Source organism: Dendrobates tinctorius, unplaced genomic scaffold (genome assembly GCF_039654945.1).
Source record: "Dendrobates tinctorius isolate UK_male_01 unplaced genomic scaffold, ASM3965494v1 ptg000171l, whole genome shotgun sequence".
Classification (NCBI taxonomy): Eukaryota; Metazoa; Chordata; class Amphibia; order Anura; family Dendrobatidae; genus Dendrobates; species Dendrobates tinctorius.
This window is the reverse complement of record NW_027361838.1, coordinates 7,859,112-7,877,571: the sequence shown is the minus strand read 5'-3', so window position 1 is coordinate 7,877,571 and position 18,460 is coordinate 7,859,112. Positions and strand designations below refer to the sequence as shown.

General features: G+C 42.0%; 1 protein-coding gene across 1 annotated transcript in view; it reads left to right on the top strand.

Moving 5' to 3' along the window:
- YES1 (YES proto-oncogene 1, Src family tyrosine kinase) overlaps positions 1-18,460 on the top strand; it is an 86,166-nt gene that overhangs the window by 38,654 nt on the left and 29,052 nt on the right. Inside the window, exons 2-4 of the mRNA XM_073550874.1 lie at positions 6,173-6,430; positions 14,864-14,963; positions 15,776-15,874. Coding sequence (XP_073406975.1) covers positions 6,178-6,430; positions 14,864-14,963; positions 15,776-15,874 — 452 coding nt within the window. The 5' untranslated portion in view covers positions 6,173-6,177. The remainder of the gene's footprint in view (positions 1-6,172; positions 6,431-14,863; positions 14,964-15,775; positions 15,875-18,460) is intronic.

Here is an 18,460-nt window from a genome sequence, read left to right as displayed (position 1 = left end):
AGCTGTTCCCGCTCGTAACACTATCCTACGTTGGGTTGAAGCACTCCGTACACGAGGTACACTAATGAACAAACGACCACCGGGGGCTCCACGAACGGCACGTACCCCTGAAAATGTGGAACGCGTCAGGCAAGCCATGCTGCGTAGTCCGAGTCGATCTGCTCGGAAACATTCTTTAGAACTTGCCCTCAGTAATCGTACAGTAAGGCGTATTTTGCATTTAGACCTGCATTTCCACCCCTATAAATTGGCCATTGTGCAACAGTTGGAGCGCGGGGATTACGCAGCGCGACTGAAGTTCGCACATGAGATGGAAGCAATTATTGAGCAAAACGACAACCTTATTTTATTCATGAGTGATGAAGCTCATTTCCATGTCAATGGCATGGTTAATCAGCAGAACTGCCGTTATTGGGCCTATGAAAATCCGAAAGAATTACATGAACGACCGCTGCACAGCCCTAAGGTAACGGTGTGGTGCGCTATGGGCAAATATGGCGTGATCGGTCCGTACTTTTTCGAAGGCGATAATGGCAATACTGTTACCGTGAACTCACAACGTTATATCGCCATGATAGATAACTTCTTTGTTCCTGAGTTACGACGGCAACATATCCCCATCTCTAGTGTGTGGTTTCAACAAGATGGGGCAACGGCCCACACAGCCGGAGCAACAATGAACGTTCTTCGCCCTCTCTTCCCTGGTCGCATCATTTCCAGGTTTGGCGATATTAATTGGCCTCCTAGGTCCCCAGACCTGTCCATGTGCGATTATTACTTATGGGGTCACCTCAAATCACGTGTATACAAGCTTAAGCCTCGATCATTACAAGAACTGAAGGAAGCTATTCGAGTGGAAGTTGCCCAAATCGACAGAGTTGTGTTGGAACGTGTTGATGCCAACTTCCAAGAACGCCTTTGGAAATGCATCACTGATAATGGCCACCACATGGCAGATGTTGATTTCCACACTTGAATTTGTCAAATGCTATTAGTATACGTAACCAAATCTGTGAATACATTTATATTTAATAAATATTTAACGATTTTATGATTAGTTTAAAAACGTCCGTCCTTTATGACTCACCCGGTATATATATAAGAATGTTTTTCAATTAATAGTGAACTCAAATGTGTGGACCATTTATAGCCATCCCATATTGAAGCTGTGGAAGAGGCAATTCTGTGTGTGGAGGGCTTTTCCGATTAAAAGTAAGCCTCTTACACCATAAGACGTAGAACTTATTTTCTAGTACTGAAAATAGTGTATACCATATCCCAGCAGTACAGATACAGCCTACGGCATTGACACATTTTGCATCTTGACTATTCTACCAATATCCTTTATAAGTTTCCATTATTGACGTTAATGGTTATTACAGTGTATTAAAAAAGCTCGTATAGATAAATTTGTAGACTTTCCTACAGGCCATTGTCTTAATAACAGTGCTCTGTAAGCTAAATTACTATCCTGCGGGTGCCCTGCATTATGAGATCCGCCACTACATCACAGATATTACTGCGGGCTGCACAAATCTTTCCCCAGTTTTCGAGCTGACAATGATACGACGCAAAGCCACCAATAGTAGAATGCTGGACGGGATATTCAATAAATGTCTAGTGGGTGCAGATCCCTCCTGTGAGTCAGGAGATGTTCAGTATTTTCATTCATTTGCACGGGAGTTCTGACCAGCTCACAACAGAGACCCATTCTTTGCACGTGTGGGAATTAAATCTTTCATACATTCCTGGTATATTTTGTGGACGCATCATAAATGTTATGAGCTCACAATACCCTTTTACCAGTAGCTGCCAGTAGTATTGGTGGTCCAATATGACTTCCTGTCTCCATTTTCAAATGAGATTTATATTTATATTATAGCATAGTCCTACCTCCAACCTATTTATGTAGTGGTATGCAGAAATCCCATGGATGGCAACAAGAACAAATCAATTTTGAAACATATCAAGGCAGACCTGTCAATTGAAGCAAGGATAACCAAGTTACAACTCTCCTATTTTAGACATATCATGCTAAGACAGCAATCACTGGAGAAGGACATCATGGTTGGAAGACTAGAAGGAACAAGATGAAGAGTAAGACCAGCAACCCGATGCTCAACCCAAGATAATTGCGGAGAAGACTTTGCTGGAACTATCTAGGCTTGCACAAGAACGATCTTACAACAGATCCTTCATCCATCAAGTCCCCATCGCTTGAGATAGTTGAAGGCCATTTAAAAAAAAAAAAAGTGACAGCCACAAAATAGCCATAGAGCCAAACAGAGCCCACAGTGCAATCAATGGCATCAATGTGCTCTCACTGCTGAGGAAAGCCTTAGGGGATTGCCATCACATCTACCAGCTCAGTAGTAGACAAATGCATGCTGAAAATGACATCTGATTAGATGGTTTACCTTCTAAATAAGGGCCCCGTCGCACATAGCGATCTCACTAGAGAGATCGCTGCTGAGTCACAAGTTTTGTGACGTAACAGCGAGATCGCTGTGTGTGACACTGACCGGCCCCCCTGCCAGTATCGCTGATCGCTGTTTGAAAGCCCTCGACATTTTTTTGGTCGCTGGTCTCCCGCTGGCCAGCACGCATCGCTGTGTGTGACAGGCGGGAGACCATCGATCATCTGGTAACTAAGGTCAACGCAGGGTTTCTTAGCACGGCGCTGTGTCTAGAAACCCTCTGTGTACCTTAGTTACCAGCGCGCTGATGCAGGGAGCTGGTAACTAAGGTACACATCGGGTTTCTAAGTGACGCATGCCCCTTAGAAACCCGATGTGTACCTTAGTTACCAGCTCCCTGCATCAGCGCACTGGTAACTAAAATACACACCGACGCCGTACGCTCGGCGTCGCTGGTCCTGATCGCTGGTGAAGCTGTCTGACAGCTCACCAGCGATCATGTAGCGACTCACCAGCGATCCTGACACGTTGATATCGTTGTCGGGATCGCTGGTGAGACGCTATGTGTGACGGGGCCCTAAGTCTTTAGCATCTGACGGCTTTTGTCCAAAGTAGGACAATTCTAGGGTTTATGTTGGGCACTGGCTTAGGATTGACACTGAGGCTTTTTTTTCAAACCCTATAAGGGAAAATAAAAGGTGGTTTCTTGTTGTCTTTGCAAGGAAATATTTATGAAAGCTAAGAACATCATTGGCGTCCAGTTTTTGCCCACCAGCTGGAAAGAGGTGGCTATGGGCAACAATTACCGTATATACTCGAATATAAGTCGAGTTTTTCAGCCCCTTTTTTGGGGCTGAAAAAGACCCCCCTCGACTTATATTCTGGTCACGGTTCAAACTTACCTGGTCCCCGTCGTCTCCGCGTTCCCCGGTATGTGTCTGCGGTCCCCTGCAGCCTGTCAGTGTCCCGGCGGCGGCGGCGTTACAAGTCGCTGTGCGCCGCTCTCTCCCAGCGCGCCGCTCTCTCCCGTCCTCCGGCAGTGACGTGCAGGGGGCGCGATGACGTGGATAGCACGCGCCCTCTGCCTTAGTCGCTGAAGAGCCGGTAACGCTCAGGAGCAGCTGTCAGCAACGGAGGTGAGTATATAGTGGTTTTTTTTTTTTTTGTTTTTTTTTTTTAAATTCCAGCAGGGGCAGCAGCAACATGATAGGATTACCGGTACCGGTAATCCTATCACTTGGCCAAGAAATCATGCACTGTGCAGCATTTATGGGGCATACCTGTTGTGCAGCATTACGGTATTTGGGCCACCATTACTCACTGTGCAGCATTTATGGGGGCATATGTTCTGCAGCATTACGGTATTTGGGCCACCATTACTCACCAGTATCTTCGGCAATTCCCACCCTAGACTTATACTCGAGTCAATAAGTTTTCCTAGGTTTTTGAGGCAAAATTAGGGGGGGTCGACTTATACTCGGATCGACTTATACTCAAGTATATACGGTATTATGCTTTTTTTTATCTACAATCTTATTTCATAGAAAGTTGCAACAATTTCTAATATGCTCAGTTCGTCATTGATTAAACAGCAATTCATTTCTATTCCTTTATTTTTATTACTTGAACCTGATAGGCTCCAGGACTAAGCCATAAGGAACAATTTCTTACTTTTTTGGGGTTGGACATGCTATACTAAACACATGAACTCTCATGTTTTGACTTTAATTTGCGGGTTGTGATTTTTGATGCATATTGTTTTGTAGAAATCTTGCCAGGTGAACCCAGTTCCTGATTTTTGGCTTGCATCAGGCTGAGGTGTGAGGTTGGCTTATAATGTTTGATCTCCCATTACAGACACTAGAAGTGTTCCTTGTATATTTCTCAATTTGCACCTAGCTTTGATTTTTTATTTTTAGGCAGTTTTTCTGACACAGTACCCATTTTAGCTACTGCACCAAATTCCAGATTGTTCTCTGAATAAAGCCACATTTCTTTCATACATTCTTCCGTTTCCATCCTGTAACCTTAGAAGCACCTTTTTATGTGACCACAGTGTTTATTTGCTGTTACACTGCGACAGAGTATTCAGTAATTAATAACCTAGAAATACATGGATCATTTTTTTTTTTTTGCAGAGGGCTATAATCTGGCCTAGCAAATCCCCTGGATGTTAGCATTGCCAGGCAGAGATTAAGCAGTTGTTTAGCAGCGGCTGGTGTGACATCAGGACAGATGCTTTTAATTATTGCTACATTTAGTTTGCAGATTTATCACAGGGTTAGGCTTTTAGCCTAAAGCCTGGGCTTTTTTGTTTGTTTTCACTATGCTCCAAGGAAAAAAAAAAAAAATCAAAATCAAGGAAACTGAAGGTATGACGTGCATAACCATTTGCACCTTGTTCAGTCACCTTATGTGGACTCCAATACTTGACATCTTATTTTAGGTCAAAACTGCTGAATACAATAGAAAGCTGGCACTGTAGCTGCCCCAGCAAAATGGCCTACACCTTTTTTCTGCAACGTGGAACTACAGCCTGGCTCCATCTGCCGTGTAAGGACGGTTTCCATGTCCAGCATTGACTGTGAGTGTGGATAACAGTGTCCAGACCGTCCACAAGTCTGCTGCCCGAGCTCGAAAATCTGCTCAGTACACTGATCGTGAATGTCAGACATGAAAAACATGACCTAACGCAGTTAGGTCTCTTGTCTTGAATGCTTACATGTCTGTTCACACACCACAGATTTGTATGCGGTAAATCCAAAGTGACATTCAGATTTCTGCCCTGAATTTGTGTAAGGATTAGCCTCCCTTAAAACGTAAAATGCATTTTGAGATAAGCGGTTAGGTTACCAGATGATCATATTGATCATGGAGATGGAGATTATGTGGAATATACAGTAGCATAAGGATGTTGGAGTCTTGTGCTTTTTCCCAAACGTGGGGGGAGGCTAACTTTTACAAAATCCATATTCGCATGCATCAGATGCAAATTGTTGATTTGGTGAGGATCTGTGCCAAAATCCACTGATCCGATCCAGAAATTGTGAATTGGGCCTGATTTCTCATTTTGGCAGATGCTTTTAATAAAATGGAGAATAAATGAAGCTAAACTGCAATACCAGACATAACCCGTGGACATGGGGATCACAGTGTCAAAGAGGAATAAAAGGTTGCCTTTTTTTCTCCCTTAATTTCTTTTAGTTAGAAGAAAACATCATGAGGTTATAATTTTTATTTCTTCTACATAATGTAACCTTCTAGATATGACCGTCAGGAAGTATTTTTCTTATGGACAGTAGTTCTGTTACAGTGGGTGCAGAGCACCATGTCTGGACTGCAATCTGTGGAGCTATTTTTTATAATCAGGTAGAATCCGTGCGCTAATTAGTATTTTGCATTACCATTATGTTGTTGGCATTGATGCATATAGATGCCGTACTTGCTGCCTTGGCCGTTTAGACCTTCCCTGTAAGGGCTGCATTCAGGAGAACAGTGTATACCGTTCCTGACACTCCTCCAAACACTTCACAGGTCTCTGCCGCTTTAACTGTTTTTATGGCGACCTGCAGAACCGGATTGCCAAGGTCATGTATAGAGCACATGCATTCATCTGAGGAGAGTGAAATATTACTTTCTCCATATAAATACGGTATGAAATAAGCTTTTGTACATGGCAAGAGATGTTCTGGTGGAGTAATGCATTGTTCTCGTCCTCCAGTCACTTATAATCCATTCTCTTTTGTTTTGTATAGATATAATGGGCTGTATTAAGAGCAAGGAGGACAAAGGTCCATCAATAAAGTACAGATCGGAGCCCAAACAAGAACCTATTACCCAATATGGCGGTGACCCGACACAAGCTGTACAGTCGCCAGCTGCTAAAGGACCACCCACAAACTTCAACAGTCATTCCATGACACCATTTGGAGGGTCTTCTGGAATTACTCCTTTTGGAGGGGCTACTTCACTATTTTCACCAGTGCCAGTTTCTTACCCCGGAGGGTTGACCGGTAAGTTTTTCGAAGAATTTTATTTATGTACTAGATAGTGGCCCGATCCTAATGCATCGGGTATTCTAGAGTGTCTGTGTCTCTCTCTCTCTCTCTCTCTCTCTCCCACAGAGGCGTGCATCGTTTGAATGCGCTGATTGGTTGTACGCGGCCAGCCGTGACCAATCAGCGCCGCGGGATTTCCGTGACAGACAGAATTAGACGATTATATAGTAAATTTATTTTTTTCGTAACCCACATGCTGAAGTCACACACAGGTTTGCTGTTTTTTAACACTATTTTTGACCAATCTAACGGAGCAAATATTTAACTTTAAAATTTAATACCTTTCCGACGTGGTGTAATAGTAAGCACATGTTGGACTCCCCCTGTTTGGTGCGGGCTCTGGCGCTGAGCCCGCACTTTTCCAGGCACGTGACAGCTGATCTATACAGCTGACATGTGCCTGCAACAGCCGTGGATGGAATCGCAATCCACCCCATGGCTGTTAACCAGTTAAATGCCGTTGTCAATTGCTGCGTCACTAATCCCGCCCATCAGTGACCTCGTCATATGATCAAGGGGTCACCGATGGGTCGACATAACCAAAGGTCTGCAGCAGACCTCTATGGCTGTCATTGCCAGATTGCTATGAGCGCCGCCCCGTTGACGGTGCTTATAGCAAGTGAGCATTTCTGCTACACACAGGCGAATCTGATCATCGCCTGTGTGTAGCAGAGGTGATCAAAGTACTGCAGCTCCATAATGACTATTTAAGCATGCAAAAAGTAAAAAAAAAAAAAAAAAAAAAAAAAAAAAAAGTTCAAATAAACACCTTTCACCCCATTCAAAATAAAACAATAAAAAATGTAAAAAAAAAATCAAATATAGACTCATTTGGTATCACCGTGCCCGATCTATCAATATATAAAAAAAAAAGAATTAGCCCAATCACTAAACTATGTAATGAGAAAAAAATTCAAAACTCCAGAATTGTGGTGTTTTTTGGGGGGTCACCGCTCGCTATATTGCAGGAAAATGCCATAACAGGCGATCAAAAGATCGTATCTACACCAAAATGATATCAATAAAAACGTCAGCTCGGCAAGCAATACATAAACCCTCACCCAGCCCCAAATCATGAGAAATCGAGACGCTACAGGTCTCGGAAAATGGGTCCTTTTTTTTTTTTTTATTTCCTAACAAATTTGGGATTTTTTTGTAGCCACTTAAAGAAAAAACTTAGACATATTGTTTGTTTGTGAACTTGGAATGACCTGGGGAATCATAGTAGCAGGTCAGTTTTAGTGAACATGGTTTTAAAAAAAAAAAACAAAAAAAACTGAAATTTTCACTTTTTTTTTGCAATTTAACCACACTTGGAATATTTTTCCCCTGTTTTCCAGTACACATAGTAACATAGTTAAGGCTGAAGGAAGACTTTAAGTCCATCTAGTTCAACCCATATCCTATCCTAACTTGCCCTAACATGATGATCCAGAGGAAGGAAAAAAAAACCCATGTGGCAAAACCAATGGTGTCATTCAAAAGTACAACTTGTCCCGCAAAAATCAAGACCTCACATGGCCATTTTGAACTAAAAGTAAAAATGTTATGGCTCTGGGAACAAGGGGAGCAAAAACTAAAATACCACTGGTTATTAAGAGGTTAAAGCAGATAATTGAGAAGTCTACACATACCCAAATTTGTTTTGGCCATTTGTATATTTTTAACCCCATTACAGTATTTAGATTTGATATTAAACATCGTAAAAAGCATGTTGATATTTTAGAAATGAAAGTAAAACAAAAATAAAAATGCCATAATACAGGATTGTACAAAATGGAAAACAATGTTTCAAGCCTGAAAATACAATTCAGAGGTGATCTAGGATTTTTTTTCTACTGTATGCCTAAAAATGAACAGGCAAGTAGGTTCTAACTACCTGCTCTATCTGGCGCAGAGCGGTCACCAACCACTCCTGTAAGCGAATCCGATGCTCTGGGTCAACAGAGCAGCTGTTCTTCGTGGGTTGCTCTGCTTGACTGTGATAGGGTGTGACTGCCAGCATCATGTTGATTGATAGCCGCCTTCCTGCAGTTAGGCAGCTGGCGGTCAATTAGCATGACATAGGGAGTCACGCCCCATCAGCAGATAATGAAAAGAAGCCATTTCTTTGTCAGTGTAATGTCAGCAGAAGCCGCTAAATCTCCAGTAGGAGCAGTCAGCGCCAGCAGAGACCTGTGCCTGTAACAGCTGGCAGGTAGTTAGCGACTACCTGCCTATTCTTAGGCACATTGTGTTAAAAAAAAAAACCTGGATAGCCCCTTTAAAGGCCTAGTTCTGCTTGGCTCACTTCTACATTGAGAGGTGAGCGGAGCAGATGACATCACTTCTACTAATACTTCATCCCTCAATGAGGAAGTGAACCAAGTAGGACTAAAACTTTAGAATGAACGTGTTGGTAGAAAAGAGCTTGCTGTTTAAATCGGTTATCCTGTTTGTATGGAGTGAATGCCGAAAGTGTTTTCACCCTTGTATTTTTTCCAATAAATTATTGCAATTGCACGTGTTTTGGTTTTTGTGTTCTTACAATACACACAAAGGAAATAGAGCTAAAAAAGGCAATTTGGACTTATGGTAATTTCACACAAAACCCCAAAAATAGGTCGTACAAAATTGTTGGCACCCATTAAAACATTGTTACCCTTTTGCTCAACACAGTGTATGCATATGTGTATGCACACACACCGCACACAGTCATACATACACCAAGCACATTCACACATGTATACAGAGCACATACATACACATGTCTTCATGTATACAGACATAGCCAAAAGTGTTGGCATTCTTGAAATTGTTCCAGAAAATGAAGTTTACCTCACAGAAAATTATTGCAATTGAAAAATGATTAATATTACACACGTTTATTTCCTTTGTGTGTATTAAAACACCAAAAAAAGAGGGGGAAAAAAAGGCAAATTGGACATAACTTCACACACAACCCCAAAAGTGGACTGGACAAAATAGTTGGCACCCTCAAGTTAATATTTGGTTGCACACCCTTTGGAATAAATAACTGCAATCAGTCGCTTCCTAGAACAATCAAGCTTCTTACACCTCTCAACTGGAATTGTGGACCATTAGTTTTACAAACTGCTTCTGGTTTCTCATATTTAACGGAACCCCTGCTCCCAACAACAATTTTAAGATCTCTCCACAAGGGTTGATCGAATAGCTTCGGATAAGAGCTTATCCGATTAGCGCTTACCGAATAGCTGCATCGGGAACCCGGATACCTGGAGTGCTCCCGATGATCAGCCGTTCGGCACCACAGCTGCATGTGTAGCGGCTGTTTCACTGTCACAACATATGTATGGAGATCCCAACAAAACAGGCTCCACATGCATGTGTTGTGACTGTCACACAGCCGCGACACATGTACCTGCGGAGCCGAACTGCTGATCATCGGGAGCGCTCCAGATATCCGGTTTCCCGCTGCAGCTATTTGGATAAGCTCTTATCCGAAGCTATTTGATCAACCCTACTCTTCTCAGGTGTTCAATGGGATTCAGATCTGGACCTATTGCTGGCCACTTCAGAACTCTCCAGCTCTTTGTTTCCATCCATTTCTGGGTGCTTCCTGAAGTGTGGGGTCATTGTCCTACTGGAGGACCCATTTCCTAGGGCACAAACGCAGCTCTCACTACATTGTGAACCCAAATCCTTTGGTATTCTCAAGATTTCATGATGCCTTGCACACAGTAAAGGCACACAGTGCTAGAGGTAGCAAAGCAGTCCCAAAACATCTGTGAACCTCCATCATATTTGACTGTAGGTACTATGCTCTTATCTTTGTAGGCCTCATTCTGGTTTTGGTAAACAGTAGAATGTTGTGCTGTTCACAAGAGGCTTTGCCAGAAGGATTTCGGCAAACTGCTGTCTAGCTTTTTTATGTTTTGTTTCGTTCAAATGTCGATGGATAGTTTGCACTGACACTGGTGCATCCTGAACCTGCAGGACGGCTTAAATTTCTTTAGAAGTTGATTGGGGCTGCTTAGCCACCGTCGAGACTATCTTGCGTTGCAACCTTTCATCAATTTTTCTCTGCCATCCAGGTCCAGGGAGATTATACAGTACCATGGGTTGTAAACTGCTTGATTACGGTATGTTGCACATCATGGACAAGGGAACATCAAGATCTCTGGAGATGAACTTGTAACCTTGACATTGTCCAACAATTTGGATTCTCGAGTCCTCTTCTCTTTCTGTTCTCTATTTTTAGTGTGGTACAAACAGACACACAATGCAAAGATTGAGTCAATTTCTCCCCTTTCTATCTGGTTTCAGGTGTGATTTTCATGTTGCCCACACCTATTATTTGCCACAGGTGAGTTTGGACGAGCATCACATGCTTGAAACAAAGTTGTTTTCCCACTATTCTGGGAAGGTGCCAACAACTTTGTTTGGCCCGTTTTTGGAGTTTTGTGTGAAAATATGTCCAATTTGCCTTTTTAATCTTCTCTGTAATTTTGTATAGTTCCGATAGACACACAAAGCAAATAAACATTTGTATAGGAAAACATGTAATTGCAATAATTTTCTGGAAGAAATACTTAATTTTCTGGAACAACTTCATTAGTGCCAATATTTTCGGCCAGGATGAGAGATGAAAGTCCCTTTTATTTACCATTTATATTGAATCTACTCTTGTCTTTGACTAAAAAAGCCTGACTGTATTTCCAGCCTGAAAAACACTTGAATCTCATGGGCTGCAGATTTATTTATACTGGTGTTATGCACGTTTGCCTTAATGAAGAGCTTGCTGGAGTACGGCGCACCGAATTAGGAGTTTCACACCTCTTGTGAACTTACCGCATATTTTCAGTGGTGTGCCAGAGCGGGAGTAGCGTTTCTTGCATTACAAATGCTAGTAATTTTGTTAAATTTGATGGGTGGACGTAACCATCCCTGTACTACTCCCCAGTTCCTCTCAATTTAGCAGATCCGCTTCAAATTAGCAGATCCGCTTCAAAAGAGTCAAAATACCACCAGTCACACAATTTTTGTGCAGCTCTTTATGTCATGAAAATGTTGCAACTTTTAAAAGCATTAAGCATTTTTAGTGTGTGAATTAGGCCGTAACCTGAATGTTGTCATTTGTTTTTCAACAAGGTTGAACTTTAAAAGTGATATACAAAATCCCATATTTATAAGGTTTATTGATGTTGTAACTTACTGGGTGTAGTGATGACTATATCAGACATGTATTTTTGCGAGGACGTTCATGATGTTTTATGGTTGTCATAAAATAATAAGTATCAGTTCCCAGAGATGACAATGGCATAGCTTACCTAATGATATTTTGGACTTTAAGGATCAGAAAGGGTTTAGCTGTTTTTAGTATGCTTTTTAATATATGCGCTGTACTTTTTTGTTTGACTACCAAAGGGATTTTTGCTGCATTTTACCTTTCATTGGTTTTATTTTTATATACGTGTTTTAAAGTGATTCCTCGGGAATGCATAAAAATAAATAACTGAAGGAAATGTAATTTATAAATGCATTTAACTAGCAAATCACAATTTTTTTTTCTAGAGAAGTAAACACTACAGAATTAAAGTGGCAGTCATCTTATACTGACAGCCTGTGAGAATGTGCAGTAGGAAGCTTCTTTGCCATGACCTAGAGATGTTTATATTGTTTTTCAGAAATACGGGACACAGAGGTGCAAGTGGCCTCTTACCTCAGACTCCTGGTATCTCCAGTATTAGATCAGGTAGACATGGTGGACAGCAGTGTGAGCAGCTTCTTCTTACCTCAGCACCTCTGGTATCTCCAGTACTGGATTAGACATTCAGGGCACACATCAGTGTGAGAAACCACCTCTTCTACCCAGAGTACCCTTGGTGTCTCCAGTACTGGGTCAGATAGACAAGGTGGACAGCAGTGTGAGCAACCTTCTCCTCTTACCTCAGCACCTCTGGTATCTTCAGTACTGTATCAGATTGACAAGGTGGACAGCAGTGTTAGCAGGCTGCTCTTACCTCGGCACCTTTGGAATCTCCAGTAGTACTAGTGGAGGATCTTCCTACATTAAGGGATGGAGCAGAGCTTCCTACTGCACATGCTCTCAGGCACCCGGCCTAACTTTCTAGGACAGTGAAATGAGCGGCGGCCATTTTAATTGCATGGTTATTACCTTCCTAAACAAAATGATTGTGATTTGCTAATTAAATGTATTTAGGAACTTATACTGACACTTTAGCTTTTTCTATTCCCGAAGAACCCCTTTTAATGTGTCGTCTAAAAGGTGGTTGCCATAAAACAAGACTCTTTCTTTGTACTTTCACATTCTACCATTCTTTTTGTCAGCCCTATTAGAGTTGATGTTATCACTTGTAGAGCTAATCACTATAAGCCCGCTTAAACCTATACATTGGGTCGAGGTTAAGCAGGACTATCTTTACCGAAGCTGTGAAGAGAGTAGGGCATAAGAGAACATGTTTCCCACTTTTGTGCTGCATGTGTGATGACAATACCGTGTGTTTAAGCCAATTAAAAGGTAGTTGTTATGTATTCCAGAAAAGCTATTATAAGCTGTCATGTGAAGGCTAAGAAATAACGATCCTTAGATAAGTCAGAATGTCTTCTCTTTGCTTCAGCTCCTTCAGGAGGAAACCCATTCAGTAGATGGCCCTGCCCCTCACATCTCCTCATTCTTCGTGGTGTTTGTGTATAACCATTGTAATTTTCTGCTGTCATATCCTGCACTGATCCATCAGCGTTGTAGAACATCATTTTCATAGAATCACACCTACGGTCTTTGTTTCCACCCACTTACAGTTGCTTAGCAGTATTGGCAGCGGTGGGCGAGCACAGTAGTGGCCACTGCTAAATCCAATCTTATTTCATTGTTAATTTTTGCTATAGATGATACAACACCCATAGAAGTGAATGGGCCTTCCAAGTAATACACACGGGAGATGGATCATCCAGAGGGAGAACCAGTTTTTGTAGCTGCTCATTACGCTATCTAATAAAGAGGGAGTAACTTTAAGATGGGTTGAATATAGCAGACTACCATTTTTAATGCAAAGATCAGGACAACAAGCAAAAGACTAGATGGTTACTGTTAAATATTGTGTATAAATCTAAAAACTATAAAATACTGAGCATTCAGTGCATTCAATTTAGACGGGTGGTCCAAAACTTATAAATGCCTGCCCTAAGCACTTTTGTAATTCACTTTATTTCCTTTTTTTTTTTTTTTTTTTTACTACTTTTATTCCTGTATCTTTTCATTTGAGAGGAGTCTCAGGAGGCTGGGACTTCACTCGGAGTGGTGTTGGAAGCCGTGTGAGTGACACCCCCTGATGATTCATTTGAGTGTGGTAAATGGAAACAGGGTGAGTGACAGCATCGGCGCCACACAGCTTCTATCACTGCTCTCAGAAGAATTTTCATCAATGGTCAGTGCCTGTGTCACTCACACTGTTTCCATCACCGCTCCATGATAAGGAAAAAGTGACTGTGATGGCGGCAGCGGTGCATGAGGATGTGGTCACTTCTTGATCACCTCTACTGTACCAGGATGTCATCAGGTGGTGATGGTGACAGTTTTGGTGGTAAGTGACCACTGCGCCACACCCTGATGTCATCCTGTTTCAGGCAGGGTGATTGATGTTGCAGAAAAGTGAGTGCAGCCCCAGCCTCCTGTGACGTACCATTTGATAACCATTTGATACACCTCTCAAACAAAACATCACAAGAAGAAAAGTAAAGAAAAAAAACTATCGGAAATGGCAAAATAGGGAGAAGTGTAGACAATTTAATAATAAAGCTAATACAAAAGTGCTTAGTAATTAACGATAGAGATTCATAAAAGGCTTCTTTGGTATCAGACTACCCCTTTAAGGCTGAATTCAGACATCAATATATCAGTTTGAATGTGTTAGTCTACTGATCCCAAATTGACGGCCTCATAGGCTGTCAGTCTATGCATCGTGGTCAATACTCGGACGGTGATACATGTATGTCTGAATTCAGGCTCATTGTCAGATATCGTCTTTATTTGGAAGCCCCTCCAAAATTTGGTTTCACATTGGAAGAGTTAAGATGTTAAACTTGGTCCAATTAAAAGGCAGTTTTGTATTATACATTAATAAGGGAAAACCACGTTGACCTACTTTTACCTTTTAAACATGGTGTGTGTGTGCTTTATTGTAATGCAACCGATGTAAAGGAAAAAAAATAATTGAACATTCATTTCTAAAGTTACCCATTTCTAGTTTGTGCCAATTTCTTACTTTCACAGGGAATGATTTCTGGGTAATGATTTCTGGGTACTGGAGGGGTAAGGTGTTCTCTGATCTCCGCTATGGAATGGAGTGTGCACATATATGAAAACCGTAATTGCTGTATACTTTACATTGGCTATTGTCTTTTCAGGGGGTGTTACAGTTTTTGTTGCCTTATACGACTATGAAGCTAGAACATCAGAAGATCTTTCCTTCAGGAAAGGTGAAAGATTCCAGATCATCAACAACACGTATGTTACAGCCATGTTTCATTAGTGTTTTCATTAATGGCATGTCCTGGCTTCCTTCTCTTCCTCTCGTTTCTTGAGACAGTAGACATGAACTGGCATACTTCAACCATTTTGCATCTCTTTTTAGCTACCCCTAAAAAAAGTTAAAAAGAAAAATATATATTAACTGAGCTTCATTAAATGCTTACTTTTATTTTCTAAGGGTATGTGCACACATTTAAGTATTTGGTGCGCCAATGTCTGCATCTCTTGGCAGGAAAAGCACAGCTGCAAAAACGCGCTTATTGCTCGGTTTTTTAGTTGTGTTTTTGGTGCAGATTTTTCCCCCTGCTCTTTAGTATAGCTGAAATCAGCAGCAAAAACGCCAAAAAAATTGTCCTGCTGCAGATTTAAATCTGCTCCAAATCTGCAGGTAACAAATGCACGACGTGTGCATGAGACGTCGGGATTCTCATTCACTTTGCTGGCGTCAGGAAGCCCTTCCTGATTTGTGACAAATCTGCACTGAAAAAATGCAACGTGTGCACACAGCCTAACACAAGAACCTAATTTAAATAATATTCGTCTTGTCTGTGATTTTATAAAATGTAGTTTCCAATCAATAAAAAAAAAAAAAATGAAAAGGCAAGTCATTATTGGTTTAGGCTGAAATAAGACTTTGGGCTACACAATGTAATTACTATGTGTATATTTTACTACAGTTCTCTTCACCTAGGCAGACAGATTACAAGAAGTCTCCGTGTCGCAGTAGATCATTGCCCCGATTGTCCTATTTGTGCACTACATTAAATCATTTATTTTTCTTAATTCAGGGAAGGAGACTGGTGGGAAGCTAGGTCCATAGCCACTGGAAAAACAGGTTATATTCCCAGTAACTATGTTGCCCCAGCGGACTCCATACAGGCTGAAGAGTAAGTACAATGTTCCGTGTATCCAACGATAAACTGATAAATGAAAATAAAAGGCTATTACTGCATTTGGGACTTACGGCACAACATGGTATATCACCAACTGGCTATGTGGAAAGCCAATTTCACCCTGATTGACATTATATAACTATTTATTGCGTTCAGTTGCCTTATATTTACATAAGATACCAGTATATAAATGGTCCTGTTCTGGTAATTCCTATTAGTCCAGTCATTTTCTACATCATGTGTCAATGTACTCTACCTGGTCAGTGACTATTTCTTTATTATGAATTTCATAGCAGACAATATAAAATTCTTACAGAGGGAGCGGTAATCCCATTTTTAAGATCCTAGCCTATACATAGTAGATGAAATAATATTGGCAAATACCTCCAATTAGAAATGTAGTATAGTTATTCTGATTCGCTATTTCTTTCCTTGTGTGCAGGCTTTGTGGTATCTTAGGTATCCATGGTTACGACCACTAGCGACAAGCTAACTGTCACTAAATCAGTGGTTGTAACCATGGATACCTAAGGTCCTGCAATGCCTGCATATAAGGCAAATCAGAATAACTACACTACATTACTAATTGGAGGTATTTGGTAATACTATTACTACAACTGCTACATGTTGGGATAAGATCTTAGTGATGGGAACAACCATTTTAAATCCTTTCTGAACATCTACACTAAATCATGACAGAGAGCACATGTATATACTGTTATTCTCCAGCTAAAGTTTCTTTTGACCCCATATTAAGGCTAAGTTCACATGTTCGCGGGAAAATCGCATTTTAAATTCCCACGATTTTCCCTCGGAAAAACTAGCAATTTGCAAGCGTAATTAGCTTGCAGAATGCTAGCGTTTTCCAACTGATTGCCAGGTTGGTCACACTCGTCAAGCATAGTGTTTGACGAGTGTGACCAACTTTTTACTATTGAGGCTGCCTATGCAGCATCAGTAGTAAAAAGATCTAATGTTAAAAATAATAAAAAAAAATAAAAAATCAGGTTATATTCTCCTTCCGACGTCCCGTGCAGCATCCCCAGGCCTCCACGATGCTCCGGCAGGTCCTGTTCCCAGTGATGCATTGCGGCAATGACCTTTGACGTCGCGGTCTCACGAGACCGCTACAGTATTGCGAGACATCGACGTCGGTAAAGGTTATTATCGTAATGCATTACTGGGAACGGGACCTGCCGTGTGTATCGCTGAAGCCTGGGGATGCTGCGTGGGACGTCGGAAGGTGAGATTGACAATTTTTTAATTTTAATTCTATTTTTTACAGGGATATGGAACCCAGAGCCCGGAGGACAGTCTCCTCTCCTCCGGACCGTGGGTACCATCCGCAAATGTTCTGCTTACTTTTCACATGGTGGGCACAGCCACATGCGGAAAGTAAGCAGAACAATGTGGGCGGAATTGCCGCGATTCCGCAAAATAATACCATGCTGCGTATTTTTCTGCGATGCGATTCTGCCGCGGGAAAATCCGCAGCATTAGCACAGCATTGCGGAATCCCGTAGGATTGCATGGGATGCTGTTTTTTTGCGTTTTCGCTTCAAAATCGCACGTTAAAAACCGCCGCGAAAAAAAACGCGACGTGTGAACGCAGCCTAAAGGGATTTTCCGCAATGAACAACCCCTGCTTAAATCTGTTAAGTCCCCATAGAAAATAAAAACAATGTATGCTCTCCCCCTGCAGCGGCGCTGACCCAGCAATGTTGGCGCTGTTATTAGTGTTGAATTACATGACATTGGCTGCAGCGGTCATGTTACACAACAGTCAGCATTCTCTGACTTTACTATTTTGGCAGAGAAGACATCCGTTCTAAGGTTAGTTTCACACTAGCGTTTATTCGACGCAGCGCACGGCGCCGCTAAGCCCCGTCCCCTGCCGGCTCCCTGCCCGCCCCATCCGGTCATCACCGCCTACTATCGCACATGGACGCTTGCGATCTGCGCACCCTATCTTTAGCATAGGGTGCGCAGATCGTGCGGTAGTAGGATTTTGGCGTGCGCTGCGCACTTTTGAAGGTGCGCTGTGCGCGCCGAAATGCAACATGCTGCGTTCGGCGGGCGCACCTTCAAAAGTGCGCAGCGCACGCCAAAATCCTACTAGCGCACGATCTGTGCACCCTATGCTAAAAATAGGGTGCACAGATCGCAAGCGTCCACGTGCGATAGTAGGTGGCGATGACCGGATGGGGCGGGCAGGGAGCCGGCAGGGGACGGGGCTTAGCGGCGCCGTGCGCTGCGTCGAATAAACGCTAGTGTGAAACTAGCCTAACAGAGTATTTATGAGCTGCAGCCGATTAGTGTCCTCTGATTGTCTGCAGTGGTAATATGTCTTCTTTGGAACGGAAAGTGAGAATGTGAACCTTTGTTTTTATTCTGTGATGCCCTGAAAAGCTGGGGTTGTATAGTTCCGGACAATCTCTTTATGCATTTATCTCTTCCATCGTGACTGTAGCCGTGTGTACCAGAGCTTGTGTTGACTTTACCTGGACGTCTAAAGGTAATATTGTAAAAAAATAAAAGCATGTAGTGTGCTACATCAGTGGAAGTTTCATCATCCTAAAA